This window comes from Leuresthes tenuis, unplaced genomic scaffold (assembly GCF_036924035.1).
Source record: "Leuresthes tenuis unplaced genomic scaffold, fLeuTen1.0.hap1 SCAF_17, whole genome shotgun sequence".
NCBI classification, from domain to species: domain Eukaryota; kingdom Metazoa; phylum Chordata; class Actinopteri; order Atheriniformes; family Atherinopsidae; genus Leuresthes; species Leuresthes tenuis.
Window position 1 is genome coordinate 33,173,632 of NW_027325371.1, and position 19,736 is coordinate 33,193,367.

At 39.6% G+C, this 19,736-nt stretch overlaps 1 protein-coding gene across 1 annotated transcript in view; it reads left to right on the plus strand.

Annotated features, from left to right (window-relative positions):
* Positions 1–19,736, plus strand: part of trpm4a (transient receptor potential cation channel, subfamily M, member 4a) — a 69,017-nt gene that overhangs the window by 44,496 nt on the left and 4,785 nt on the right. Inside the window, exons 19-25 of the mRNA XM_072368307.1 lie at positions 10,862–11,094; positions 13,070–13,185; positions 13,395–13,527; positions 16,730–16,904; positions 17,466–17,631; positions 17,731–17,912; positions 18,961–19,093. Of these exons, the coding sequence (XP_072224408.1) occupies positions 10,862–11,094; positions 13,070–13,185; positions 13,395–13,527; positions 16,730–16,904; positions 17,466–17,631; positions 17,731–17,912; positions 18,961–19,093 (1,138 nt within the window). The remainder of the gene's footprint in view (positions 1–10,861; positions 11,095–13,069; positions 13,186–13,394; positions 13,528–16,729; positions 16,905–17,465; positions 17,632–17,730; positions 17,913–18,960; positions 19,094–19,736) is intronic.

The window sequence follows — 19,736 nt, forward strand, 5'->3', positions numbered from 1 at the left end:
CGGCTTCAGCTAAAGCGTTGTAATTTAAAACGGCTTCAGCTCAAACGTTGTCATATAAAACGGCTTCAGCTCAAAAGTTGTCATTTAAAACGGCTTCAGCTCAAACGTCATATAAAACGGCTTCAGCTCAAACGTTGTCATATAAAACGGCTTCAGCTCAAACGTTGTCATATAAAACGGCTTCACCTCAAAAGTTGTCATTTAAAACGGCTTCAGCTCAAACATCATATAAAACGGCTTCAGCTCAAACGTTGTCATATAAAACGGCTTCAGCTCAAGCGTTGTCATATAAAACGGCTTCAGCTCAAGCGTTGTCATATAAAACTTCAGCTCAAGCGTTGTCATATAAAACGGCTTCAGCTCAAACGTCATATAAAAACGGCTTCAGCTCAAACGTTGTCATTTAAAACGGCTTCAGCTCAAAAGTTCTCATTTAAAACGGCTTCAGCTCAAAAGTTCTCATATAAAACGGCTTCAGCTAAAGCGTTGTCATTTAAAACGGCTTCAGCTCAAACGTTGTCATTTAAACCGGCTTCAGCTCAAGCGTTGTCATATAAAACGGCTTCAGCTCAAACGTTGTCATATAAAACGGCTTCACCTCAAAAGTTGTCATTTAGAACGGCTTCAGCTCAAACGTCATATAAAACGGCTTCAGCTCAAACGTTGTCATATAAAACGGCTTCAGCTCAAACGTTGTCATATAAAACGGCTTCAGCTCAAACGTCATATAAAACGGCTTCAGCTCAAGCGTTGTCATTTAAAACGGCTTCAGCTCAAGCGTTGTCATATAAAACGGCTTCAGCTTAAGCGTTGTCATATAAAACGGCTTCAGCTCAAACGTTGTCATATAAAACGACTTCAGCTCAAGCGTCATATAAAACGGCTTCAGCTCAAACGTTGTCATATAAAACGGCTTCAGCTCAAGCGTCATATAAAACGGCTTCAGCTCAAGAGTTGTCATATAAAACGGCTTCAGCTCAAACGTCATATAAAACGGCTTCAGCTCAAGCGTCATATAAAACGGCTTCAGCTCAAACGTCATATAAAACGGCTTCAGCTCAAACGTTGTCATATAAAACGGCTTCAGCTCAAACGTCATATAAAACGGCTTCAGCTCAAACGTTGTCATGTAAAACGGCTTCAGCTCAAACGTTGTCATTTAAAACGGCTTCAGCTCAAGCGTTGTCATTTAAAACGGCTTCAGCTCAAGCGTTGTCATATAAAACGGCTTCAGCTCAAGCGTTGTCATATAAAACGGCTTCAGCTCAAACGTTGTCATATAAAACGGCTTCACCTCAAAAGTTGTCATTTAGAACGGCTTCAGCTCAAACGTCATATAAAACGGCTTCAGCTCAAACGTTGTCATATAAAACGGCTTCAGCTCAAACGTTGTCATATAAAACGGCTTCAGCTCAAACGTCATATAAAACGGCTTCAGCTCAAGCGTTGTCATTTAAAACGGCTTCAGCTTAAGCGTTGTCATATAAAACGGCTTCAGCTCAAACGTTGTCATATAAAACGACTTCAGCTCAAGCGTCATATAAAACGGCTTCAGCTCAAACGTTGTCATATAAAACGGCTTCAGCTCAAACGTCATATAAAACGGCTTCAGCTCAAGCGTTGTCATATAAAACGGCTTCAGCTTAAGCGTTGTCATATAAAACGGCTTCAGCTCAAACGTTGTCATATAAAACGACTTCAGCTCAAGCGTCATATAAAACGGCTTCAGCTCAAACGTTGTCATATAAAACGGCTTCAGCTCAAGCGTCATATAAAACGGCTTCAGCTCAAACGTCATATAAAACGGCTTCAGCTCAAGCGTCATATAAAACGGCTTCAGCTCAAACGTCATATAAAACGGCTTCAGCTCAAACGTTGTCATATAAAACGGCTTCAGCTCAAACGTCATATAAAACGGCTTCAGCTCAAACGTTGTCATGTAAAACGGCTTCAGCTCAAACGTTGTCATTTAAAACGGCTTCAGCTCAAGCGTTGTCATTTAAAACGGCTTCAGCTCAAGCGTTGTCATATAAAATGGCTTCAGCTCAAATGTTGTCATATAAAACGGCTTCAGCTCAAACGTTGTCATATAAAACGGCTTCAGCTCAAAAGTTGTCATTTAAAACGGCTTCAGCTCAAAAGTTGTCATTTAAAACGGCTTCAGCTCAAACGTTTCATTTAAAACGGCTTCAGCTCAAACGTTGTCATTTAAAACGGCTTCAGCTCAAACGTTGTCATATAAAACGGCTTCAGCTCAAACGTTGTCATATAAAACGGCTTCAGCTCAAGCGTTGTCATATAAAACGGCTTCAGCTCAAACGTTGTCATTTAAAACGGCTTCAGCTCAAACGTTGTCATATAAAACGGCTTCAGCTCAAAAGTTGTCATTTAAAACGGCTTCAGCTCAAACGTTGTCATTTAAAACGGCTTCAGCTCAAAAGTTGTCATTTAAAACGGCTTCAGCTCAAACGTTGTCATTTAAAACGGCTTCAGCTCAAACGTTGTCATTTAAAACGGCTTCAACTCAAAAGTTGTCATTTAAAACGGCTTCAGCTAAAGCGTTGTCATTTAAAACGGCTTCAGCTCAAAAGTTGTCATTTAAAATGGCTTCAGCTCAAACGTTGTCATTTAAAACGGCTTCAGCTCAAACGTTGTCATTTAAAACGGCTTCAGCTCAAGCGTTGTCATATAAAACGGCTTCAGCTCAAGCGTTGTCATATAAAACGGCTTCAGCTCAAGCGTTGTCATATAAAACGGCTTCAGCTCAAGCGTTGTCATTTAAAACGGCTTCAGCTCAAGCGTTGTCATATAAAACGGCTTCAGCTTAAGCGTTGTCATATAAAACGGCTTCAGCTCAAACGTTGTCATATAAAACGGCTTCAGCTCAAGCGTCATATAAAACGGCTTCAGCTTAAGCGTTGTCATATAAAACGGCTTCAGCTCAAGCGTTGTCATATAAAACGGCTTCAGCTTAAGCGTTGTCATATAAAACGGCTTCAGCTCAAATGTTGTCATATAAAACGGCTTCAGCTCAAACGTTGTCATTTAAAACGGCTTCAGCTCAAACGTTGTCATATAAAACGGCTTCAGCTAAAAAGTTGTCATTTAAAACGGCTTCAGCTCAAACGTTGTCATATAAAACGGCTTCAGCTCAAAAGTTGTCATTTAAAACGGCTTCAGCTCAAACGTCATATAAAACGGCTTCAGCTAAAGCGTTGTAATTTAAAACGGCTTCAGCTCAAACGTTGTCATATAAAACGGCTTCAGCTCAAAAGTTGTCATTTAAAACGGCTTCAGCTCAAACGTCATATAAAACGGCTTCAGCTCAAACGTTGTCATATAAAACGGCTTCAGCTCAAACGTTGTCATATAAAACGGCTTCACCTCAAAAGTTGTCATTTAAAACGGCTTCAGCTCAAACATCATATAAAACGGCTTCAGCTCAAACGTTGTCATATAAAACGGCTTCAGCTCAAGCGTTGTCATATAAAACGGCTTCAGCTCAAGCGTTGTCATATAAAACTTCAGCTCAAGCGTTGTCATATAAAACGGCTTCAGCTCAAACGTCATATAAAAACGGCTTCAGCTCAAACGTTGTCATTTAAAACGGCTTCAGCTCAAAAGTTCTCATTTAAAACGGCTTCAGCTCAAAAGTTCTCATATAAAACGGCTTCAGCTAAAGCGTTGTCATTTAAAACGGCTTCAGCTCAAACGTTGTCATTTAAACCGGCTTCAGCTCAAGCGTTGTCATATAAAACGGCTTCAGCTCAAACGTTGTCATATAAAACGGCTTCACCTCAAAAGTTGTCATTTAGAACGGCTTCAGCTCAAACGTCATATAAAACGGCTTCAGCTCAAACGTTGTCATATAAAACGGCTTCAGCTCAAACGTTGTCATATAAAACGGCTTCAGCTCAAACGTCATATAAAACGGCTTCAGCTCAAGCGTTGTCATTTAAAACGGCTTCAGCTCAAGCGTTGTCATATAAAACGGCTTCAGCTTAAGCGTTGTCATATAAAACGGCTTCAGCTCAAACGTTGTCATATAAAACGACTTCAGCTCAAGCGTCATATAAAACGGCTTCAGCTCAAACGTTGTCATATAAAACGGCTTCAGCTCAAGCGTCATATAAAACGGCTTCAGCTCAAGAGTTGTCATATAAAACGGCTTCAGCTCAAACGTCATATAAAACGGCTTCAGCTCAAGCGTCATATAAAACGGCTTCAGCTCAAACGTCATATAAAACGGCTTCAGCTCAAACGTTGTCATATAAAACGGCTTCAGCTCAAACGTCATATAAAACGGCTTCAGCTCAAACGTTGTCATGTAAAACGGCTTCAGCTCAAACGTTGTCATTTAAAACGGCTTCAGCTCAAGCGTTGTCATTTAAAACGGCTTCAGCTCAAGCGTTGTCATATAAAACGGCTTCAGCTCAAGCGTTGTCATATAAAACGGCTTCAGCTCAAACGTTGTCATATAAAACGGCTTCACCTCAAAAGTTGTCATTTAGAACGGCTTCAGCTCAAACGTCATATAAAACGGCTTCAGCTCAAACGTTGTCATATAAAACGGCTTCAGCTCAAACGTTGTCATATAAAACGGCTTCAGCTCAAACGTCATATAAAACGGCTTCAGCTCAAGCGTTGTCATTTAAAACGGCTTCAGCTTAAGCGTTGTCATATAAAACGGCTTCAGCTCAAACGTTGTCATATAAAACGACTTCAGCTCAAGCGTCATATAAAACGGCTTCAGCTCAAACGTTGTCATATAAAACGGCTTCAGCTCAAACGTCATATAAAACGGCTTCAGCTCAAGCGTTGTCATATAAAACGGCTTCAGCTTAAGCGTTGTCATATAAAACGGCTTCAGCTCAAACGTTGTCATATAAAACGACTTCAGCTCAAGCGTCATATAAAACGGCTTCAGCTCAAACGTTGTCATATAAAACGGCTTCAGCTCAAGCGTCATATAAAACGGCTTCAGCTCAAACGTCATATAAAACGGCTTCAGCTCAAGCGTCATATAAAACGGCTTCAGCTCAAACGTCATATAAAACGGCTTCAGCTCAAACGTTGTCATATAAAACGGCTTCAGCTCAAACGTCATATAAAACGGCTTCAGCTCAAACGTTGTCATGTAAAACGGCTTCAGCTCAAACGTTGTCATTTAAAACGGCTTCAGCTCAAGCGTTGTCATTTAAAACGGCTTCAGCTCAAGCGTTGTCATTTAAAACGGCTTCAGCTCAAGCGTTGTCATATAAAATGGCTTCAGCTCAAATGTTGTCATATAAAACGGCTTCAGCTCAAACGTTGTCATATAAAACGGCTTCAGCTCAAAAGTTGTCATTTAAAACGGCTTCAGCTCAAAAGTTGTCATTTAAAACGGCTTCAGCTCAAACGTTTCATTTAAAACGGCTTCAGCTCAAACGTTGTCATTTAAAACGGCTTCAGCTCAAACGTTGTCATATAAAACGGCTTCAGCTCAAACGTTGTCATATAAAACGGCTTCAGCTCAAGCGTTGTCATATAAAACGGCTTCAGCTCAAACGTTGTCATTTAAAACGGCTTCAGCTCAAACGTTGTCATATAAAACGGCTTCAGCTCAAAAGTTGTCATTTAAAACGGCTTCAGCTCAAACGTTGTCATTTAAAACGGCTTCAGCTCAAAAGTTGTCATTTAAAACGGCTTCAGCTCAAACGTTGTCATTTAAAACGGCTTCAGCTCAAACGTTGTCATTTAAAACGGCTTCAGCTCAAAAGTTGTCATTTAAAACGGCTTCAGCTAAAGCGTTGTCATTTAAAACGGCTTCAGCTCAAAAGTTGTCATTTAAAATGGCTTCAGCTCAAACGTTGTCATTTAAAACGGCTTCAGCTCAAGCGTTGTCATTTAAAACGGCTTCAGCTCAAACGTCATATAAAATGGCTTCAGCTCAAACGTTGTCATATAAAACGGCTTCAGCTCAAGCGTTGTCATATAAAACGGCTTCAGCTCAAGCGTTGTCATTTAAAACGGCTTCAGCTCAAACGTTGTCATATAAAACGGCTTCAGCTCAAACGTCATATAAAACGGCTTCAGCTCAAACGTCATATAAAACGGCTTCAGCTCAAACGTTGTCATATAAAACGGCTTCAGCTCAAGCGTTGTCATATAAAACGGCTTCAGCTCAAACGTCATATAAAACGGCTTCAGCTCAAACGTCATATAAAACGGCTTCAGCTCAAACGTCATATAAAACGGCTTCAGCTCAAACGTTGTCATATAAAACGGCTTCAGCTCAAACGTCATATAAAACGGCTTCAGCTCAAACGTTGTCATATAAAACGGCTTCAGCTCAAACGTTGTCATATATAACGGCTTCAGCTCAAACGTCATATAAAACGGCTTCAGCTCAAACGTTGTCATATAAAACGGCTTCAGCTCAAGCGTTGTCATTTAAAACGGCTTCAGCTCAAACGTCATATAAAACGGCTTCAGCTCAAACGTTGTCATATAAAACGGCTTCAGCTCAAACGTTGTCATATAAAACGGCTTCAGCTCAAGCGTTGTCATATAAAACGGCTTCAGCTCAAGCGTTGTCATATAAAACGGCTTCAGCTCAAACGTTGTCATATAAAACGGCTTCAGCTCAAACGTCATATAAAACGGCTTCAGCTCAAACGTTGTCATATAAAACGGCTTCAGCTCAAACGTCATATAAAACGGCTTCAGCTCAAACGTTGTCATATAAAACGGCTTCAGCTCAAACGTTGTCATATAAAACGGCTTCAGCTCAAGCGTTGTCATATAAAACGGCTTCAGCTCAAGCGTTGTCATATAAAACGGCTTCAGCTCAAGCGTTGTCATTTAAAACGGCTTCAGCTCAAACGTCATATAAAACGGCTTCAGCTCAAACGTTGTCATATAAAACGGCTTCAGCTCAAACGTTGTCATATAAAACGGCTTCAGCTCAAGCGTTGTCATATAAAACGGCTTCAGCTCAAGCGTTGTCATATAAAACGGCTTCAGCTCAAACGTTGTCATATAAAACGGCTTCAGCTCAAACGTCATATAAAACGGCTTCAGCTCAAACGTTGTCATATAAAACGGCTTCAGCTCAAACGTCATATAAAACGGCTTCAGCTCAAACGTTGTCATATAAAACGGCTTCAGCTCAAGCGTTGTCATTTAAAACGGCTTCAGCTCAAACGTTGTCATATAAAACGGCTTCAGCTCAAACGTCATATAAAACGGCTTTAGCTCAAACGTTGTCATATAAAACGGCTTCAGCTCAAACGTTGTCATATAAAACGGCTTCAGCTCAAACGTTGTCATATAAAACGGCTTCAGCTCAAGCGTTGTCATATAAAACGGCTTCAGCTCAAACGTTGTCATATAAAACGGCTTCAGCTCAAACGTTGTCATATAAAACGGCTTCAGCTCAAGCGTTGTCATATAAAACGGCTTCAGCTCAAACGTTGTCATTTAAAACGGCTTCAGCTCAAACGTTGTCATATAAAACGGCTTCAGCTCAAAAGTTGTCATTTAAAACGGCTTCAGCTCAAACGTTGTCATTTAAAACGGCTTCAGCTCAAAAGTTGTCATTTAAAACGGCTTCAGCTCAAACGTTGTCATTTAAAACGGCTTCAGCTCAAACGTTGTCATTTAAAACGGCTTCAGCTCAAAAGTTGTCATTTAAAACGGCTTCAGCTAAAGCGTTGTCATTTAAAACGGCTTCAGCTCAAAAGTTGTCATTTAAAATGGCTTCAGCTCAAACGTTGTCATTTAAAACGGCTTCAGCTCAAGCGTTGTCATTTAAAACGGCTTCAGCTCAAACGTCATATAAAATGGCTTCAGCTCAAACGTTGTCATATAAAACGGCTTCAGCTCAAGCGTTGTCATATAAAACGGCTTCAGCTCAAGCGTTGTCATTTAAAACGGCTTCAGCTCAAACGTTGTCATATAAAACGGCTTCAGCTCAAACGTCATATAAAACGGCTTCAGCTCAAACGTCATATAAAACGGCTTCAGCTCAAACGTTGTCATATAAAACGGCTTCAGCTCAAGCGTTGTCATATAAAACGGCTTCAGCTCAAACGTCATATAAAACGGCTTCAGCTCAAACGTCATATAAAACGGCTTCAGCTCAAACGTCATATAAAACGGCTTCAGCTCAAACGTTGTCATATAAAACGGCTTCAGCTCAAACGTCATATAAAACGGCTTCAGCTCAAACGTTGTCATATAAAACGGCTTCAGCTCAAACGTTGTCATATAAAACGGCTTCAGCTCAAACGTCATATAAAACGGCTTCAGCTCAAACGTTGTCATATAAAACGGCTTCAGCTCAAGCGTTGTCATTTAAAACGGCTTCAGCTCAAACGTCATATAAAACGGCTTCAGCTCAAACGTTGTCATATAAAACGGCTTCAGCTCAAACGTTGTCATATAAAACGGCTTCAGCTCAAGCGTTGTCATATAAAACGGCTTCAGCTCAAGCGTTGTCATATAAAACGACTTCAGCTCAAACGTTGTCATATAAAACGGCTTCAGCTCAAACGTCATATAAAACGGCTTCAGCTCAAACGTTGTCATATAAAACGGCTTCAGCTCAAACGTCATATAAAACGGCTTCAGCTCAAACGTTGTCATATAAAACGGCTTCAGCTCAAACGTTGTCATATAAAACGGCTTCAGCTCAAGCGTTGTCATATAAAACGGCTTCAGCTCAAGCGTTGTCATATAAAACGGCTTCAGCTCAAGCGTTGTCATTTAAAACGGCTTCAGCTCAAACGTCATATAAAACGGCTTCAGCTCAAACGTTGTCATATAAAACGGCTTCAGCTCAAGCGTTGTCATATAAAACGGCTTCAGCTCAAGCGTTGTCATATAAAACGGCTTCAGCTCAAGCGTTGTCATTTAAAACGGCTTCAGCTCAAACGTCATATAAAACGGCTTCAGCTCAAACGTTGTCATTTAAAACGGCTTCAGCTCAAGCGTTGTCATATAAAACGGCTTCAGCTCAAACGTTGTCATATAAAACGGCTTCAGCTCAAACGTTGTCATATAAAACGGCTTCAGCTCAAAAGTTGTCATTTAAAACGGCTTCAGCTCAAACGTTGTCATATAAAACGGCTTCAGCTCAAGCGTTGTCATATAAAACGGCTTCAGCTCAAGCGTTGTCATATAAAACGGCTTCAGCTCAAACGTTGTCATATAAAACGGCTTCAGCTCAAACGTCATATAAAACGGCTTCAGCTCAAACGTTGTCATATAAAACGGCTTCAGCTCAAACGTCATATAAAACGGCTTCAGCTCAAACGTTGTCATATAAAACGGCTTCAGCTCAAGCGTTGTCATTTAAAACGGCTTCAGCTCAAACGTTGTCATATAAAACGGCTTCAGCTCAAACGTCATATAAAACGGCTTTAGCTCAAACGTTGTCATATAAAACGGCTTCAGCTCAAACGTTGTCATATAAAACGGCTTCAGCTCAAACGTTGTCATATAAAACGGCTTCAGCTCAAGCATTGTCATTTAAAACGGCTTCAGCTCAAGCGTTGTCATATAAAACGGCTTCAGCTCAAGCGTTGTCATATAAAACGGCTTCAGCTCAAGCGTTGTCATATAAAACGGCTTCAGCTCAAACGTCATATAAAACGGCTTCAGCTCAAACGTTGTCATATAAAACGGCTTCAGCTCAAGCGTTGTCATATAAAACGGCTTCAGCTCAAGCGTTGTCATATAAAACGGCTTCAGCTCAAACGTCATATAAAACGGCTTCAGCTCAAACGTTGTCATATAAAACGGCTTCAGCTCAAACGTCATATAAAACGGCTTCAGCTCAAATGTTGTCATATAAAACGGCTTCAGCTCAAACGTCATATAAAACGGCTTCAGCTCAAACGTTGTCATATAAAACGGCTTCAGCTCAAACGTCATATAAAACGGCTTCAGCTCAAACGTTGTCATATAAAACGGCTTCAGCTCAAACGTTGTCATTTAAAACGGCTTCAGCTCAAGCGTTGTCATATAAAACGGCTTCAGCTCAAGCGTTGTCATATAAAACGGCTTCAGCTCAAACGTCATATAAAACGGCTTCAGCTCAAACGTTGTCATATAAAACGGCTTCAGCTCAAGCGTTGTCATATAAAACGGCTTCAGCTCAAACGTTGTCATATAAAACGGCTTCAGCTCAAACGTTGTCATATAAAACGGCTTCAGCTCAAGCGTTGTCATATAAAACGGCTTCAGCTCAAACGTCATATAAAACGGCTTCAGCTCAAGCGTTGTCATTTAAAACAGCTTCAGCTCAAACGTTGTCATATAAAACGGCTTCAGCTCAAACGGCTATGCCGTTTCATATGAGAACTTTTGAGCTGAAACCGTTTTAAATGACAACGTTTGAGCTGAAGCTGTTTTAAATGACAACATTTGAGCTGAAACCGTTTTAAATGACAACATTTGAGCTGAAGCCGTTTTATATGAGAACTTTTGAGCTGAAGCCGTTTTATATGAGAACTTTTGAGCTGAAGCCGTTGAGTCTGACATTTCTTTTTCTGAGGCCGTTCAGTGTGAAAAGTTTTTTTATGAAGCCTTTGTGACACCTTTTTATGTGAAGAATGACGCTGAAGACTGAGACATTTTGAACACCTGTCGAGATCAGTTGAGTTGCAACAGCATCACCCCTCATTGATATGACTGACTATATGAACTATAGAAAAGACCAGCACCATCAATCAACAGCACAGGCCAATATATTTGCATCCATCAATGTTACACACAGTGGTTAACTCATCCTTTCTATACACTGTAATTTGTGTTACAGGTTGCTAACATATTTGACTCATTCCTACTCTGACTATTTTGCTTCTTTTTAATCCAGGATCTTTACCAACCAACTCAAAGCGACCATTTATTGTCTCAAGGTGGCGACAGTTCTGGTATGCTCCTGTGACCTCATTCCTGGGCAATGTGCTGATGTACTTCCTCTTCCTATGTCTGTTTGCCTATGTTCTGCTGGTGGACTACAAACCTCCACCCCCTGACGGTCCCACCCCTCTAGAGTTTGTGCTTTACTTTTGGGTTTTCACCTTAGTCTGTGAAGAGATTCGACAGGTCAGTTGTTTTTTACACTAACATGTACATTGATACAGTATGTGCATATTAATTTAATATAACTGTTTCTCAAAACATGGAGAAGCTAGATTATATGTAGCAAAATAAATAATGAAAATCATTTAAACCCTATATTTAGTTGAAAATCATGCAATCAATACATATCAGTTATAGAAGCTGAGAACTGTTTATAGAACTGTTCTGTTTGTCTGTACCCTCCAAATATATTATTACAATGCTCTGATCAAGGTGTATATATATATATGTATGTATGTATGTATGTATGTACACATCCATATATATTTGGACACTGACACAAGTTTTATATTTTACCTGTTTAGTGAAACATATACCCATTATAGTTATATAATGGACATAGACTCTCAGCTTTCATTTGAGGGTATCCACATTCAAATTGGATGAAGGGTTTAAGAGTTTCAGCTCTTTAACATGTGCCACCCTTTTTTAAAGGGACCAAACGTAATTGGACAATTGACTCAAAGGCTATTTCATGGGCTGGTGTGGGCAATTCCTTCATTATTTCATTATTCATTAAGCACATAAAAGGCCTTGAGTTTATTTGAGGTTTGGTGCTTGCATTTGGAAGATTTTGCTGTGAACAGACAACATGTGGTCAAAGGAGCTCTCCATGCAGGTGAAACAAGCCATCCTTAAGGCTTAAGTTGCGAAAACGCATCCAGGAAATTGCTACAATATTAGGAGTGGCAAAATCTACAGTTTAGTACATCCTAAGAAAGAAAGAAAGCGCTGGTGAACTCAGCAACGCAAACAGACCTGGACATCTACGGAAAACAACAGTGGTGGATGATAACAGGATGATCTTCCATGGTGAAGACTTCACAAAAGCCAACCAAGTGAACAACACTCTTTGGGAGGTAGGCGTATCGATATCCAAGTCTACCATAAAAAGAAGACTGCATGAAAGTAAATACAGAGTGTTCACTGCATGGTACAAGCCACTCATAAGCCTCAAGAATAGAAAGGCTAGCTTGACTTTGCTAAAAAAGCCAGCACAGTTCTGGAAAAACATTCTTTGGACAGATGAAACCAAGATCAACCTCTACCAGAATGATGGCAAGAAAAAAGTTTGGAGAAGGTGTGGAACAGCTTATGATCCAAAGCATACCACATCATCTGTAAAACACAGCAAAGGAAGTGTGATGGCTTGGACATGCATGACTGCCAGTGGCACTGGGACACTAGTGTTTATTGATGATGTGACACAGGACAGAAGCAGCCAAATTAATTTTGTGGTGTTCAGAGACCTACTGTCTGCTCAAATCCAGCTAAATGCAGTCAAATTGATTGGACTGCGTTTCATAATACAGATAGATAATGACCCAAAGCAACTCAGAAGTTTATTAAAGCAAAGAAGTGGAATATTCTTGAATGGTCAAGTCAGTCACCTGATCTTAACCCAATTTTAGCATGCATGTCACTTGTTGAAGACTAAACTTTGAATGGAAAGGCCCAACCAAGTATTAGAAATTAATATTTTATTTTCAGTTATTTAATTTGTTCAATTACTTTTGAGCCCCTGAAATGAAGGGATTATGTTTAAATGCTTTAGTTCCTTTCATTTTCATGCAATCTTTTTGTTCAGTCCACTGAATTAAAGCTGAAAGTCTGCACTTCAACTGCATGAGTTGTTTAATTTAAAAGTCATTGTGGTAATGTACAGAATCAAAATCAGAAAAAAAGTTGTTTGTCCAAATATTTATGAACCTAACTGTATATGTATACATACATACATACATACATACCTATCACTATAGTTTGGTTGACAGCTGTAATTGTAAAAAGGTTGTGTTTGGCTTTACATGTTAATGTTTTTAATGATGTAACTGATTGTGAGTGTTGAACAAACGGTTCGAAGATGTGGGGGTTTTTTTGTTTTTATTTTTTTATTTTTGCCAACTACTACAGCCTTTCCTCTTCTCTTTTGCACCAACAGACCTTCTTTATGGGAAGTTTATTTGTGCTTCAGAGAATGAGGAACTACATTCAGGATGTATGGAACAAGTGTGACCTCACAGCCATTACACTCTTCATATTGGCTCTTTGCTGCAGGTGATTGTTCTTCTTACACAATTGGTACTAAGGCACTGGTACAAGATTCCAAGTATCTTTGCAAATGGGCTTTAAAGCCAGTCAGAATATACTTATCCTTAATCATATATTTTTGTCTGTCTTGTCTGTACGTATATCATGTAGTTTAATTGTAGATGTATGCCACGGGGGAAGTGTGGCCATTGACAGGATGTTTTTTTTTCTTCCAGAATGTATCCATGGTCATACAATTTTGGCCGAGCTGTTATGGCCATAGATTTTATGGTCTTCACTCTTCGTCTAATCCATATCTTCGCCATCCACAAACAGCTTGGGCCCAAGATCATCATTGTTGGCAAAATGGTAATGGCACAAAGCCAATTGGCAGCACATAAATTCAAGAAAATGCAATGTGAAACAAAAACACCATTTATATCAGCTTTTCGGTTAACATCATTTTAGAACTTCTTGAAAGTACTTGCAAAATGCAGGTGTATCTTCACTGCCTTAATACTTCAATGTGCAGCGAAAAAGGGGCTTGAAACCTAAGGCTTGTACAAATGTATTGGAAGAGATTATATCAGCTTCAAAGCAGGCTTCTTGCTGCATATGTGTATGGTCAACGTGTGCCTGGTTCATATGTGAGAAACATGTTCTTTGACTTCTCCAGTGCCTTCAACACCATACGGCCTCCCATACTGAAAGACAAGCTTCTAGGTATGGGTGTGGCCCATTGTGGATTATAGACTATCTGACTTACAGACCACAGTATGTCAGGATGGGGAGATGTGTTTCTGGAACACTGGAATGCATTACTGGGGCTCTGCAGGGTACAGTTTTGGCTCCTTTTCTTTTCACCCTGTACACATCGGACTTCAGGTAAGACTCGGAGTCCTGCCACACTGTGGCATGTGTGCGCGGTGGACAGGAGAAGGAGTACAGGGACCTTGTGGAATCCTTCAATGGCGGGACCAAAAAGAACTGTTTGCTCCTGAACACTACCAAGACTAAAGTGCTGGTGGTGGACTTCAGGAGATCTAAAACTCCATGCCAGTCAGTCTGCATTGATGGAGGGGAGACAGAGACTGTTCAGACCTGCAAATACCTGGTGGTGGTACTGGGTAATAAACTGGAGTTGTCTGCCAACATAGAAGCAGTGTACAGGAGGCAATGATATGATGTGCATGTTTTATCACACTGTCATTGAGAGTGCACTGTTCTATGCTGTCTGCTGGGGGAGTTGCACTACAGACAAAAACTGTAGGCGTCTGGACAAAGTGGTGAAAAAGGCCAGTTCTGTAGTATGCAGAAGGCTAGACCCTCTGAGTGCTGTGGTGGAGCAACGGATGAGGAGGAAATTATATTCTGTTTTGGAGAACAAAAAACATCCTCTCCACAGCATCCTGGCAGGACAGAGGAGCAGCTGCAGTGAGAGGCTCATCTCACTGCACTGCAGGACTGAAAGGAGGTGCTTTATCCCCACAGCCACAAGGCTTTTTTTAACAGTGACTGCTGACATGTTCTTCTCAAATTTATTTATTTAGTCATTCATTATTATTATTATTATGATTATTGTTGTCCTAATACACAATCATTTAAAATATTTAAAAAATTTTGAGCTACTTGACAAATTTGAATTTCCCCCACTGGGGGATGAATAAAGTATTTTTCTATTCTATTTCTATTCTATATGAATATGTTGATGTGAAACAAAGTTTACATGCCAGAGAGTGACTCGATGATAATTAGTAAAGAGCCAGTGTCCAAAACATTGAGGTAGCAGTTTCTCACTTCATGACAGCTACTTTTAGCAAGTAATAAGACAAACAAACATATTGCAAAAAGTATTCACTTGCCCATCCAAATGATTACATTCAGGTGTTCCAATCACTTCCATGGCCACAGATGTATACCTTTAATCACCTAGGGATGCAGACTGTTTCTACAAACATTTGTGAAAGAATGGGTCGTTCTCAGGAGTTCAGTGAATTCCAGTGGGGTACTGTGATATGATTTACTCGCCACTAAATATTCCATTGTCAGCTGTCAGTGGTATTATAACAAAGTGGAAGCGATTGGGAATGACAGCAACTCAGCCATGAAGTGGTAGGCCAGGTGGGGAATTGTCAGGAACGGTGGAGGAGGTAGGACCCAGATGCAGTACTTCTTAAAAATCAAAAAGGTTTATCCCAAAAAGCACAAAGGCACAAACAGAGGACGCGGCTGAGCCGGATAATCAAAAAGACTTAACGGTAGCAAAACAATAACTGTATAACTGTGGCTATGGCACTGTGAAAAACTATATCTGTGAGGCAAAACCAGACTTAACAAGACAAACTGTGGCATGAGAGAGTGAGGATTCTGCAATGACTGGGACTGAACCTGGAAACTAAATGCTGTGGGGAAATGATTGGTGATGATGTGCAGCTGTGAAACGGAAAACAGGTGACATGAGTGAACCTAACGTGACAGGGGAAAAACATGACCTGAAACATAACAATAATCAAAACATAAACTGTGACAGGAATATGGTGTGGTTTTTCAGGAGCTGGGCTTGTCCCTTTAGTTCCACTGAAAATAACTCTGATTTTGGACAATTTCATGCTCCTAACTTTGTGAAAACGGTTTGGGAATAGTCCATTCCTGTTCCAACATGACTGTGCACAAAGCAAGGTCCATAAAGACGTGGATGAGCGTGTTTGGTGTCGAAGAACTTGACTGGCCTGTACAGACTCCTGACCTCCCCCCGATAGAACACCTTTGGGATGAATTAGAGCGGAGACTGCGAGCTCGGCCTTCTCGTCTAACATCAGTGTCTGACTTCACAAATGCGCTTCTGGAAGAATGGTCAAAAATTCCCATAGACACACTAATACATTTGGAAATATAGTGTATATTTGGTGACTGCGGAATCATCATTGTGCAACAGTTACTGTTGTGGTATACTACCACTTAAGTAGATTATGTAGTATACCGGTAATTACTTGTATTAGAAATTATAGGCAGATATTTAGATAAAACAAGTAGCATCCTACCATTTAAATAGCTGTGATTTTACTGGCATACTGTAAAGTCCATTCCTCTCCTATGCTTCTCAGGGGTGACAAATATGGTGGTAAGACAGCATTCATGAAACATTGGGCATAGTTTTGAATTTGGCTTGTCCTCTATCTTTTATATTTGAAAAGTGCTTTTGGAGTAGTAGTCCTTATTAACAAGCACAAATAACACTCATGCTTTGAATGTTTATGATTATATGGATATGTGATAAGAAGGGAACCTATGTCTGTTTGAGTCATCACTATAAGTAAAAATATTTATAGTTATATTTTCTGTTATCCGACACAACTCATCTCCACAAATCACTAATTTCACATGTATTCAATAAATTAGTAGGCATACAGTAGAGAAGTTTCCATACACACTGAAGTTTGTTTTTATAGAACCAAATTTTTGCGAGAGAGTTTTATTTGCATTTTCCTGGCTCTGTTTTGTGTGTACATACCTCACCACAGGGCTTATCCTCCAGCATCATTCATCACTGATGACTCTTTGTTTTCTTCAGATGAAAGATGTTTTCTTCTTCCTTTTTTTCCTGGCTGTGTGGCTCATGGCCTATGGAGTGACTAATCAGGCACTCCTCTACTCATATGATCCCCGCCCTAACTGGATATTCCGGCGAGTGTTCTATAGACCATACCTTCACATTTTTGGACAAATACCGCTGAATGAGTTGGATAGTGAGTACTTGTTTTTTTATCTATTTAAAAAAAGGAAAAATTAGCTTGTCAAACGTTTGGTAAATGGACTGGTTTAAATGGTTTATATAGTGCTATTCTATTCTAGTTGACCACTCAAAGTGCTTTACCATATAGCTTTCAAGTTACATTAAACGTTAAAACGTTAAAAAAATACTACCTTCACTATTGGCAGACAATCGTTCAACCATCTAATCCCAGCTATCCCTTTATTTCATTAAACTCAACTCAAGAACTCAAGAAAGAATTACACAGATACCTTTACATTTTACTGAAGAGACTTCAGTAAGCTTTTTGACAGTGGTAGAATGTCAGGACATGCATTAAGATGAGAAAGTGTATTTGCTACAAGAGCTCACACACCTAGTGGATACTGTAAAGAACAGTAAACATACTGTTCATAGAGTACACCTTAATGAAGCCTGTGTTTTGAAAACAGAGATTGAATTAGTTTCTTAACCGCTATTGATGCTCTCTGTTCTTAGAGTGAATGTTACTCTTTAAGATCACATTACTCACATGTTCTTTTGATCTTCTCTCTAGCCGATAAATTGAGCGAAATAAATTGTACAAACAACACTACAGAAATCGAAGCTGGAGCAGAACCCTGTATGAGTATGTATGCAAACTGGCTGGTTGCCATCCTCCTTGTTATCTACTTGCTGTTTACCAACATAGTATTGGTCAACCTCCTAATTGCTATGTTCAGGTACATTGCTATTTGTTTCCATTCCTTTTCCAATCTACATAATTTAACAACTTTCAGATAAGTGAAGACTTACGGTTTGTTATAATATGTCATTTGCAGCTACACCTTCTCCAAAGTACAAGAGCACAGCGACACCTACTGGAAGTTTCAGCGTTACAATCTGATTGTGGAGTACCACTCGAGGCCCTGCCTAGCACCACCCTTCATAATCATCTCACATCTCCACCTTTTTATCAAGAGAAGCATCCGCCACATTCCCTCTGTCAAAAGTCAACACTTTGGTGAGACATTAGCATATAGAGCATGAAGGCAGGTGATCTAAGAGAAAGAAAGACAAGCATTTAGCAAGAAAAGAGGGAGTTTTCTAAAACACTGAATTACAACCTCAAATTAGAAAATGTTGGAACAATGTAGAAAAAGGTAATTGAAAAAGGAAGTCCTTCCGTGATCCCTCAGACAGCACTGACCTGAGACCTATCATTCATTTGTAGCTGATATGACCACACAGGCAAGGCATTTATGTGGAAAACCTTTATCAAGTACTACAATACAGAGTGACATTTACAAGGGAATAATAATTTACTCTTTGTCATTTTCACAGAATAGTACTTTGAGATTTAAAGAAACTTAACATCAATGCATTTTTAACAAGACAACTCAAAACAACATTCTGCACACATTATGAAGACAAGTGTACCAGAGCAGTCCTGACCTGTTCCCAATAGAGGGATGCAGAACTATTAGGCAAACAGTGCGAAAACCTCAACACATGTTCATAGAAAGAATAGAACAAAATAATACTGTAATATTTCATTGCCTGGAATCTTGAACATCAGATTGTCTTTTAAGTGTGGAAAGAGAAAATGGCAACAATAGAAAAAGGTGAAGACTTTATTGTCCCAAATGTTTTATGGATGTGTGTTGGATTCCTGTAATGCACAAATTGATGTCTATTAATAGATTAAATTAAGTTGACTTGACAAAACATTAAATATTTTCTATTTTTTATATGCATTTTCCATATCATCCCAACTTTTTAAGATTGTGGGTAATGGTTGTTGCATTGGTAGTGAATAGATTAAGTCAAGCAGCTGTTACATTCTGGATGTGGTAAGTAAGACGTTACAGGAAATACAGGGAATTTAGCTAGTTTTTGTCTGGGCCTACCTGTTAGGGAAATGGCATCCTACAACAGGTTTAGTTTTGGATGTAAGTGTCCAACTAGTAGAGGTTCCCCACAGATACCTATGTACATTATACATGGGTCTTAATGTGCTTGTCCTATTGTCCTATTCATGCTTGTCCATTTACTGATTTTTTTGTCTTTAGCTCTGGAGCTCAGAGGCAGGAAGGCCAGCCAACTAAATACATGGGAAGCTATCCAGAAAGAAAACATCCTCTCAGCTCAGAATAAGCGAAAGAGGGAGAGTGACACAGCACAACTGAAACGTACATCTATTAAGTAAGTTGCCACTACTATTCAGTAGCTTGTAGAACCACCTTAAAGCAGATACCATTTTAAGTATTTATTTTCTGTTTGGAATTATCAGTCTCTCACATCATCATGATGGAATTTTGTCCAACTCTTTTCAAAGTTGCTTCAGATTATGAATACTGTTACTTGACCCAGTCTTGGCCAAGTTTTAACTGGTAGACAGATAGCCTCACATTTCACTAGAAAACTACAATATGCAAAGGAGTTCATGGTTGACTCATTGCCTGTAACTGTGCCCATGTCCTTTAAATTGATTTTATTTATTTATTTATTTTTAAACACCTCATCTCCACACCCATGATTGACAGTTGATATGAGGTGTTTGTGTTATATTTTTGCCAAAAAGTGGCACAAGAAATTATGGCTAAATATCTCCACTTTGGTCTTGCCTGTCCAAAAAACATTCAGATGGAACTTTGTGAACCTAAGCAGCACTGTCATGTTCTTTTGAAAGAGAAAGCACTTGGCACCTGGCAACCTTTCCGTGATGTGATTCCTTTATAGACTGAGATATAGCTCTTGGATTTCTTGCAGTTTCTCCAAGCATTACATATTCTGGCTCTGAGGTGAATTTGCTGGGACATTCACCCCAGGGCATACTGGCAACTGT